Raw genomic sequence first — 9,895 nt, forward strand, 5'->3', positions numbered from 1 at the left:
TGTGGAATAATCATCAAGACCGTTCGATTTCCGGCTCCCCTTCTGTGCTGTACCCCAAAACGCCACCATCATTCATTAAAAAGGCCTTTTCTCGTTTACGCTTTACAGTGACGCCTGCTTCTGTACTTGACGCGGCGGTAGAACTGTCAACTGTAGAATCAGAAATACCAACAACAACAACTGAACAACAATAACCAACAACCACAACACCACTTGCGTTAGGCGTTACCACCACCCTAAGCCTTGTGATCACTTTAGAAAAGAAAAAAACGCACACACATACACAAACATATGAAGCGGGCCAAATATAATGAGATTGAAGGAGTCCGAAAACGAAAATTCGCTTGTGTGAAAGAAGGACAATGATGTTCACCTTTTCTGACTTTGTCCTTTCATACCTCTAATATATATATAGCATAAAAGAAGCGAAGTGCTTTAAAGACCCAAAAAGTAAAAGTCATAAAGCAAGCAGGCAAGAAGAAGTAGTCATCTTCTTTCTTCTTCTATTCTTCTTTTCCCTTTTCCAACGAGAAAAGGAGCCAACATAACAAATCATTCACTAACTAACGTCACGTTACTTTTTTTCCCTTTGGCGCTTCTTCCCCTTCCCTCCTGCTCATCTGAGCTTGGCTGTTCAGCCTGTTCTTTACAACTTCTCTCTCTCTCTCTCTCTCTCTCTGGTTCTCGATCACCTTACATGTAAAAGCCAAACTAAATCAAAAGAATAAAATTAACCCAAAAATTAAATAGAAGATTTAAACAGACTGTTGTATAACAATGAATCAAAATTGTAAACAATTTATTTCATTCGGAAACAATTGAGAAGGTACTAGAGATGCTTCCATGGCTACCATTACTGTGATCAAAATGGCTCAATGCAATTTCCAAATTGGCCACAATGTCCGCCATGGTGGGCCTCTCCTTTCCTTCTAAGCTCACACACTTCACCGCCACGCGAGCCATCAGCTCTACTGCCTCCGCCTCCCTCGGCTCCGTCAACCCCACCCTCTCATCCAACACCTTCATCAGCTCTCCTGCTTCAATCTTCGGCACCGCATACTCCACCACGCTTGTTGGTGCTCCTTCTTCTTCGTCGTCCTTGAATATCGCCCTTCTCCCTGTCAAGAGTTCCAGCAGCACCACTCCTAACCCGTACACATCGCTCTTGGCTGTCAGCACATTTAGGCTGTAATACTCCGGATCCATATACCCAACTGTCCCTGCTGCCTTCGTCGTCGTGTACTCCCCGTTGGGTTCTGACCCCATTAACGACAACCCGAAATCTGACACCCTCGCTATCCAGTTAGAGTCCAGCAAAATGTTTGATGACTTGATGTCTCTGTGAATTATTGGCGGAACAGCGTAGTCGTGAAGATACTCGATCCCCCTTGCCGCGTCTAGTGCGATTTTGATCCTCATCTTCCAAGAGTTCACGACGCTGCTGCTCTTTTCTACAGTTCCCTTGGAATGCAGATGATCGTGAAGGGCCCCATTCTTCATGTATTCATACACTAAAAGTCTTTCGTCTCTTTCTTCGCAGAAACCCACAAGCCTGACTAAATGCTTGTGGTGAAGACGGGATAAGAAGGCTACTTCTGAATCGAATGCGCTTTCTTTCTCTTGGAATTTCTTCGCCCTAGGACCAGTCTCTCCCCTTTTTATCGCCACCTCACGTCCGTCAGCAAGCTTGCCCCTGTAAACTACCCCGAAACTACCGGCCCCAATCTTGTTCTCCGGCGAGAAGTCGTTGGTGGCAACGGCGAGTTCCGATAAGGCGAATTCCTCAGCCTTGTCCGCGTGCTTCGATGAGGTCCCACTCCTTTGGCGCCTCATTGCTCGGGAGCTCTGGCGTCTGATGGTGGACGATCTCGACACAGAACTAAAAGGACCACTGCTTGCTGTGGGACCAGCATTAGCATTGCCTCCGGTAAGAGTGGGCTGAACAGAATTATGGACTTTCTTTTGCCTGCAACAGCATATTCCAGCCCACAAGCAGTAGATGAGGGTACAGACACCTGAAAACATCCCAATTGATCCGATAACAGCAAAAGCCAACAAACCCTTGCCTGTCTTTTTTGACGGCGATTTTGGCGGCAGCAGTAGTGATGGTGGTGGCGGGGGCGGGGGCGGTGGCAGAATTGGGACATTGCATCGCTTACATATATTACCAAAACCGGAACAAAGAGTCTGCGAATCAGCATACATACAAGAGCCGCTACATGAATCTTGAACACAAGGCCCCGGAATAACCTTAGGCAACGGGAGATTCATAGACGACGAGTTATATCCGTAAGTAAGCAATCCAATTCCAGGTCCCCAGCAAAACAGAGAAAAATTTCTTGTCATCAACCCACAAGTAAACTCCGTACCAGCGACAATCAGCTCGAAGGAAACACCCTCCGTGACATTGTCAGAAAATTTTCCCCCTCCCCAACAAACCACCGACCCATTCCGTCGAAGCGCGCAGCTATGATTCAATCCTAGTGCCAGACTCGAGTACTCAAAAGGCAAATTTGAGGGAACATTCAACTGCCCAGAATTGTTGCTCCCCTTACAAATCAAAAAACCACTAGAATCTATACCGCAAACATGAGAATCGCCAGCAACTAAGCTGAGCACAGAGGCATTTCCGAATTGGCTCTGTATCTCCTTCCAAATTGGACTGGTACCCCAACACCTAATTGTACCATTCTCGTTCAAAATCCCACAAGAAAACCCTCTTCCCGATGTAATGGACAGAAAATTCTCACTTCTATCTGGCTCGGGAAAGGCATACCTCTCCCCTCTCCAGCACCTTGCAACTCCAGTCCCATTCACCAATGCACAGACGTGGCCATCGCCCACCGCCAGATCCTTCAACTTCAACTTATCGTTGTAATAGATTCGTTTGGGTACAAAACCCGTGTCCCAGCAGAGCAAACTGTTTCCTCCGGACCTCAGCCCGCAAAAGAAATTGCGGCCGCCGGAGATGGCCGTATAAGATATATTCGGCTGGACCGAAACAGTTCGGCCTCCATTAAAGCACTGTATTCTCTGCGTGGGTTCTCCAGAGACGATGCCGCAAATCGTACGGGAACCATAGCTAATGGCAACGGTGGAGGCTGAACCAAGGCAATCGGTTACAGATGAAAATAAGAAGAAGGCGATAAAAATGACGGAAATGGCAACGAAATGAAGAGGGTATATCGTCATCTGCTAGGATGGGATTTAACAGCGGTGGTGCATTCCACTTTCTTCTTCATTGGCGGAGACGACACGATACGGGACGATGGGAGAAGAAAGGTGAGAGGAGAGGAATTTTCTTCTCTTTCAGATGTAAACTCAGCTTTTCTGGCTTTGGGAAAGTACGAGAGTTTTAAATGAACCATGAAACGGGCGTAAACGTAGCATCAGAAAGAGAGAGAAGGAGAAATAGAAAATAAAAAAACGAAGCAGGTGAAATGCGTGGCCCAGTGGCCGTAGAATTTGAGATTGTAATTGCAAAGGCGAATCTTTTAACCTAATCTCCATTCGAATTGGGAAGCGATTCACTGTTGAACACCCTCAGACGAGGAAATTTGTTAAACCGTCGGATTCGGATCCAGTTAACAAAGTTGAAGTTAGAAAAGTAGGCCCCGCATGAGGATAATGGATACCATCAACGAATAACGCTCATCTTTGATGGTCAAATCGAAGGATTCAAGCGGTTAAGCGTCGATCAAATAGGTTACGGATATACATAGTAGAAGTTTGCTCTCTTAAAGAAAGGGCATTTTACCGGTTACAAATAGCCACGTGGCAAACAAAAGGGAAACTATCTACAGAGGTTACAGCACATAGTCACCCATGTTGTTCATTTCTAGAAGAGGAAGACAAACAGTGTCACTGCAGAATTCAGCTTCCGTCAGGGCAATGCCCATTAGAGCACTCGGAATATTTTTACGTATACTTACATGCTTTATTTCATTTCATGGAGAGATATACCCAATGCAAAGTTGCAAATGGTTGAAACGGTGTGAATACGGGTTTGCCCTAAGGGGAAACCGGATTCAGTCAGTGCATTGGGCCCTGGTGGGCGACATGCCGCGAGATCATCCCTTCGTCAGAGCCAGAACTCGGTTTGAGATTTTGTTGCATTTGCATTGATGGATAGGCTTCTCTCACTTCTGCTGGATCAAATACGCTTCAGAAACGAAGAGAAGCGACGACCGTCAACGCTAACGGAATATAGACTTTGGAAGAGAAAGGCCACCATGAAATTCCAAATCCTTCCTCCTTTTTTTTCAAAATTCAATCAGATGGTGGCCAACCAAACCACCCTTCTCCTTCCTTTGTTTTTTCTGTTATTCACTATTGATTTATTTCTTCTGGAGTGGCTTAACTTAATTGGTAGTACACAAACATGACTACCATGTCACTTGCCTATTCCTGATTCCCTACATCTGCACGTAGGATAGCCTGGTCAACGGAAATAAAGCCTATGAATCGGACGGTTGCAGAATAAAGTGGTCGCACTGGTTTTAGTTTGACTGACACTGACGAAGAGGATGGGCGAGCATTTGTGTCCCACCGAAGAAACAAAACCGCACAGGACAGAGTAATGTCTTGATTATCGAAACGGACCTCATGATCTTCTATGGTTCTACTTTCTTACGTATGGAAATGGAGCATTGAAAATTTGAAGCAGGGGTATATCGCTCATATTGCAAAGACCAAGTCCACCGCCAGCGCACGCTATCATCATTACTAACAGTTTAAATTGTTCAATGAGAAGAGGCTGAGGAGCAAAAAATTCATTAATTACTGTTTCAGTCCTTTGACGGAGAACTTCATAAGTTACGAGAGAGAGGAAATGTGTCCGATATGAAAGCATGGAAATTGAAAATTGAGAATTGAGAAACACACACTCGTGTGTGTCGGTCCCAATTAATATTTGACAATAGCAATAAATGTATGAAAGCATCATCTTTATCCCTAATTGTAAAGAAAAGGGAGACTATCAAAAAAAATGTAAAGAGAAGGGAGGTCGGCATATCCTCCGGGCCCTTTCTCCTCGTTTATGGGAATGCGTGATGAGGACTAAATGAAATGATTTGGGTTGGATTCAATTCAACTATCCATTAATCCATGTGAATACAAGTTATTTATTGATTCATAGGTCGGGCTAGGACAAATAGAAACCACGGAATGGAGGGAGTAGGGTCCGACCATAGAATGGTTGGTCACGCCAGAGATGGAACCACCTTCCAAGGTCAAGGGGCCCTAACTATCACATAACTTGAAACTTATTGCCTTGTCATGTTGATTCAATTTGTCGAAAATCTTTTGTTTCTATATGACCTTCCCAGAAAATTAACTTTAATTAGCATCTAAGCCTACCAAGACTAAATAATAAAAACTTTAATTAACATGTCCTTTCAAAAATATACATATATATATAAATAGGTTTTTCAGTTACTAACCCATTGACCAAAGAACGTGAATCATTGTATATATATATATATATACAAGAATGTTTTATTGTTTTATTGACATTTTCAAATGGATTGCTTGTGCCTGAAAAGATCATTAGATGGCCTAACATGACAAAGAGAACTTGATAATAATTATCTCAAGTGGTGCTCTGGTCTGAAAACCGACTACTACTAACAGCTTCCAAGTTCCAACTAAGTTTTGGTAGTCTGGTGCTCTATTTTTGTCCTTGTAGTAATATATAATTTGTGTAGATGTGTTTTAACCGTGGAGTCTAATTATATAAAATATGGACTCAAAAATCTGGCAAATGCTTCATTGTGGAAGCTCCAAGAAACTTCACTAGTCCTATCAGAAATGTTAGACCAGAATGCAAGGAGGGGCCTTGAATACCAAATGAAGGTGATGAAATTTTAAATTACTCATCTTTTCCTAACCCAAGCATATTTCCGGTCCTATTCCTACCATGTGAGTCAATAATTTATGGATAGCCCATCGCAAGTACCAATAGTACATTACTCTTAGAGGGCGTTCTTTTTCTGGATTTTGAGAGGGAGAATTTAGTCAATGGGACCAAAAATCTCATGTTCTTTTTTTAGATTTATGTGGAGTCCGGGGAAAGTTTATTTTCCTTAGTATCACCTATACCTATCTCTTAGGTGGGTAAATAACTTTCCCACCTTGGGGGGAAGTTGCCAACACTTAAAAATGAGTAAAAAATGCCCCTTGCAATAATGGATTTTTATGGATAAAATGGCCGTTGCCTTGTTTACATGGGAAATAAAAGAACATGGGTAAATGCACTTACCCGGATAAATATTTCCTGGGAAACAATTACCTAGGTAAGTGCATTTATCCGGATAAATAACTTACCAAAATATGAACAGGGCCTAAGAGTTGAGAATTTCCTCCTCTGTTTGGGTAAATGTAAATTTATAAAAGCAAAATTCATAAATATTTTAAATTAACTCCAAATGTTCATTTTTGTTTTCCCAGGGTGGCGTCCCTCAACATGATTTTGTTATTTCTTATGGTGTCAATTCCAAAAACAAAGGTTGCCCACCAGGTATGAAAGAAAGTTTTTTCTTAGAACAAAAACACGGAAAACAGGTTATTGGTTCTGTGGTGAGTTTCTTGTTTCCAAAACTGAAAACATGTTTTTAATTTCTTTCTTTATTTTGGGATGAGTACCATGTTTTTGATTTTCTGATTTCAAATAATGTTTTACACTCTTGGTTCAATGTTGCATTTGATGAACATGCAATATTCAGATGGAGATGCTGATCAAATGAGTATTTGATAACCTCTTTAGTTTTATTTTTTCTTTACAGCTTGGATCCATATCCATTGATATGATTCATATAACCTTTTCCCATTTACCAACACCTGTAAGGTGGTAAATAGGAGATTTCAGTGTATGCGCCATAGACCAAATAGTAGCCCATATCAGCTTCATATAAGTGAAAACACGTTTCTGTTTTTTAAAGCATCTTCTTTTTCGGAAACAATGTTATTTTTCTGAATCAAACTGGATATGTTTTCATTTAGTACACATTCAAGAGCATATCTTTGTTTTCAGCTGATGTGGCATATTTTAGAAATGATAAAAACAAAAACATTCATGCTGGAGAACTCCCCCCCACCCACCCCACCCTACTAATCTAATAAGCATAACATCTTTTTTGTAATTGGGTTCCTACATTTTAGTTACATATTGAAATTAATTGGAGATTCAATGAGTTGAATGCGTACCTTTATATTTCCATTGTTAACTGATTTTGCTAAGTTATTTGCTCTATCCAATTTGTAGCTTTGGATGCAGCCAATATTCTATGCTCTCTTGGTGAATACTCGATAAAAAAATGAAGACTAGAGACCAAATGCAAGTTGAAAGCACAATATAGATGGTCATTGAGTCCTTTACTAACACATCAAAGATATCCCAAAAAATGATAGACTTTCAAATTATAAAAATAGCCCAGACTCCAATTGAACAAGATATCAAGTAACAAAAATGATGCACAGTTAATTTTCAATAAGATCTTCAATCAGAACTTAACTCTCATAGGATTTTTCAAAATGAAGGTCGTGAGACTCGTTTAGTTATGAAGTATGCAAAACAAAAGGTAGAGGATCCACTAGCTACTTATTCCATTAAAAGATAAACTGTGGCATATAGCGGTAGATGAGAAATTCCCTTGAAAGATGCAAACAATGAAAGGAGCCCTATCTAGTCTCTTAGAGAAGAACTATAAAAGAAAGAAAGAAAGGGGGGAAATTATCATTTAACATGACTTCGGCTTCGTTTTCCTACATCCACACTAAATACAATTTAAGGCTTCTGCTCGCTAACTGCATCAATTAGATCATTAATGATAGTAGGTATAAAAACATAGAATGAAAGAGGTACATTACATTACATCTTAATAATGAATATGATTTCTATTGGATCAAATCAGCTTATATTTGAGTTCAATATAATGGCTAAACGGCTTTGAAAAGCAAATTTAAGTTGTTTCTATTTCCAATAAATTAGAAAAAAAAAATCTAGCATGAAATTCATTCCAGGATACAGCATTTTAATCACAGATAGAAACCAAATATTAATAAATTGAATGGATATCTATATCCTTAAGTTATTTACAGGACTGAATATGCATCTACTGGTGCAATTTATCTTCTATCATCTCCTGTCAAGTACTCAATGGAAAAAGCAGAGTGAAGCCTTTAATCTGTGTTAGTGAAGACTAGAGATGGAGTGCTAATTGATAATATATAAACTTCTACAGTCCTTAAACAATTTTATAACTGTCAAGGAAATTTACCATCCTTGTATAACTGAGCTGCATGAATCCAATATCTCAACCAATACCTATTGGGTAACACATTAGAAAACCAACAAAAAATGGAAGTTAAGTACCAAATTGTTCCAATTAATTATTGTTTTCTTTGTGGTTTCTCAAAAAAATACCAAATTGCTCCACATGAGGACTGGCAATGTTGATTGTACTCTTGATAGTATGAAAAGAGATCCATTTTCAAAATTTGTTTTACATGCATCCAAGGAAGAAATATGCAGTTACTATAATGCCCACAATCAACCCATATAAAATAAATAAATAAATATTATTAACTTTTACCTGTCTAAAGAAAAAAGGGTGGGAATATATATCTAATCCTACTATGTAGGGTAGATATCATTCATTTCAAATGTTAATTATCTAGGAGTATGAACAAAGATTTTTTTCATAATTTTCTTTATAAATCATAGATACCAATGAAGGGATGTGTAATTACTGAAATAGTGCAAAGCAGTATGAGAGTATCTCTTGATTCCTATCCTTAATAATGTAATTTGCATTCACTTACCAGTTTTACAGAAATTCCTGATCAGCATAACCAATCCTAACAATTTTCTTTAACTACGTTTCTTCTACCAACCCCGCCATTTGACTGATTAGACACAATTGTCTGCTACATCAAAACTTTAGAACAAAAATATCTAGTAGTTTACATGGTGTTTATTTACAGAATATTCTGCAGCCTGTCATCATCCATTATTAATAATTTTAATATCCATGATTAAAATTAAAGTACAGTTTTAAGAGATGGTGTTTAATTACATAACAGGCCTTGACCTTTTATCACCCATTAGTAACTATTGTTATAGCCTTGGTTCAAAAGTCAGATTTAGATGTGGATTTTGATTCTAGCCTACTTAATTGGGTAAGATCCATATCACTATCCCAAGCAAAGCCCATCTCCTCTACAAAAAATAAAAATAAAAAAGTAAAAATAAAAAAAAATAAAAACAATGGTTGAAGTGAAATTGTTTGTCAAATAAGAATTCAAAAACTTACAAATTTGAATAAATAATAATGACAATGAAAGTGAATTAAATGACTGAACTGTCACCAAGGATATTAACCCAATAGGAGTTCTCTAACAAATCTGGAAATCCATTTGGGTTGTCAATAAGGTATTTCTTAAAATGACCAAACAATATTAAAAGCCAGATGCCAACAACAACCGCTTGTCCATTATATATCTCTCTTAGTTTTTCCCTACATCATTTTCAACAAAAGCAAAAGGATGAATACCGAGTAGGTCCCCCCCCCCCCCTTTTTAATGAACAACCAGAGATCAGAATATGAATCAAGTAACCTTAAGAAATATAATCAAGTAGTTTCCCTTTTTTGTATTGTGCTGTCAATTTATTTTTGAAGGGAATTGTGCTTTGTGCAGTCAATTTAAATGAATGACAGAATGAGTAGTTGCCATGTGAAGAAACTTTAAAGGAAAAGGCTCAGAAAACCACCAGAATAATTATTAATTTGGAAAAAGGTCATAAGTCATAACAAGTGAAAATCATGGAAAAAAAAAAGCACGGAAAAGGAAAGAAGGGGAAAGTAACGGAAAGTGAGGAGGCAGTAAATACAGGCAA

The 9,895-nt window shown here is 39.1% G+C and overlaps 1 protein-coding gene across 1 annotated transcript; it reads right to left on the minus strand.

Moving 5' to 3' along the window:
* Positions 1-728: 728 nt before the first annotated feature.
* LOC148868450 (putative serine/threonine-protein kinase-like protein CCR3) lies at positions 729-3,443 on the minus strand. Its single transcript, XM_088968169.1, has one exon. It carries the CDS (start codon positions 3,190-3,192, stop codon positions 805-807), a length of 2,388 nt encoding a protein of 795 aa, XP_088824295.1. The 5' UTR covers positions 3,193-3,443; the 3' UTR covers positions 729-804.
* Positions 3,444-9,895: the final 6,452 nt, after the last annotated feature.

The sequence above is a fragment of the Nelumbo lutea genome, chromosome 2 (genome assembly GCF_056320005.1).
Source record: "Nelumbo lutea isolate HS-2025 chromosome 2, American lotus-T2T, whole genome shotgun sequence".
NCBI classification, from domain to species: domain Eukaryota; kingdom Viridiplantae; phylum Streptophyta; class Magnoliopsida; order Proteales; family Nelumbonaceae; genus Nelumbo; species Nelumbo lutea.

Excerpts from the sequence above, each read along its gene's own strand:
- LOC148868450 (XM_088968169.1), bottom strand. The coding sequence starts at position 3,192 with ATGACGATATACCCTCTTCATTTCGTTGCCATTTCCGTCATTTTTATC.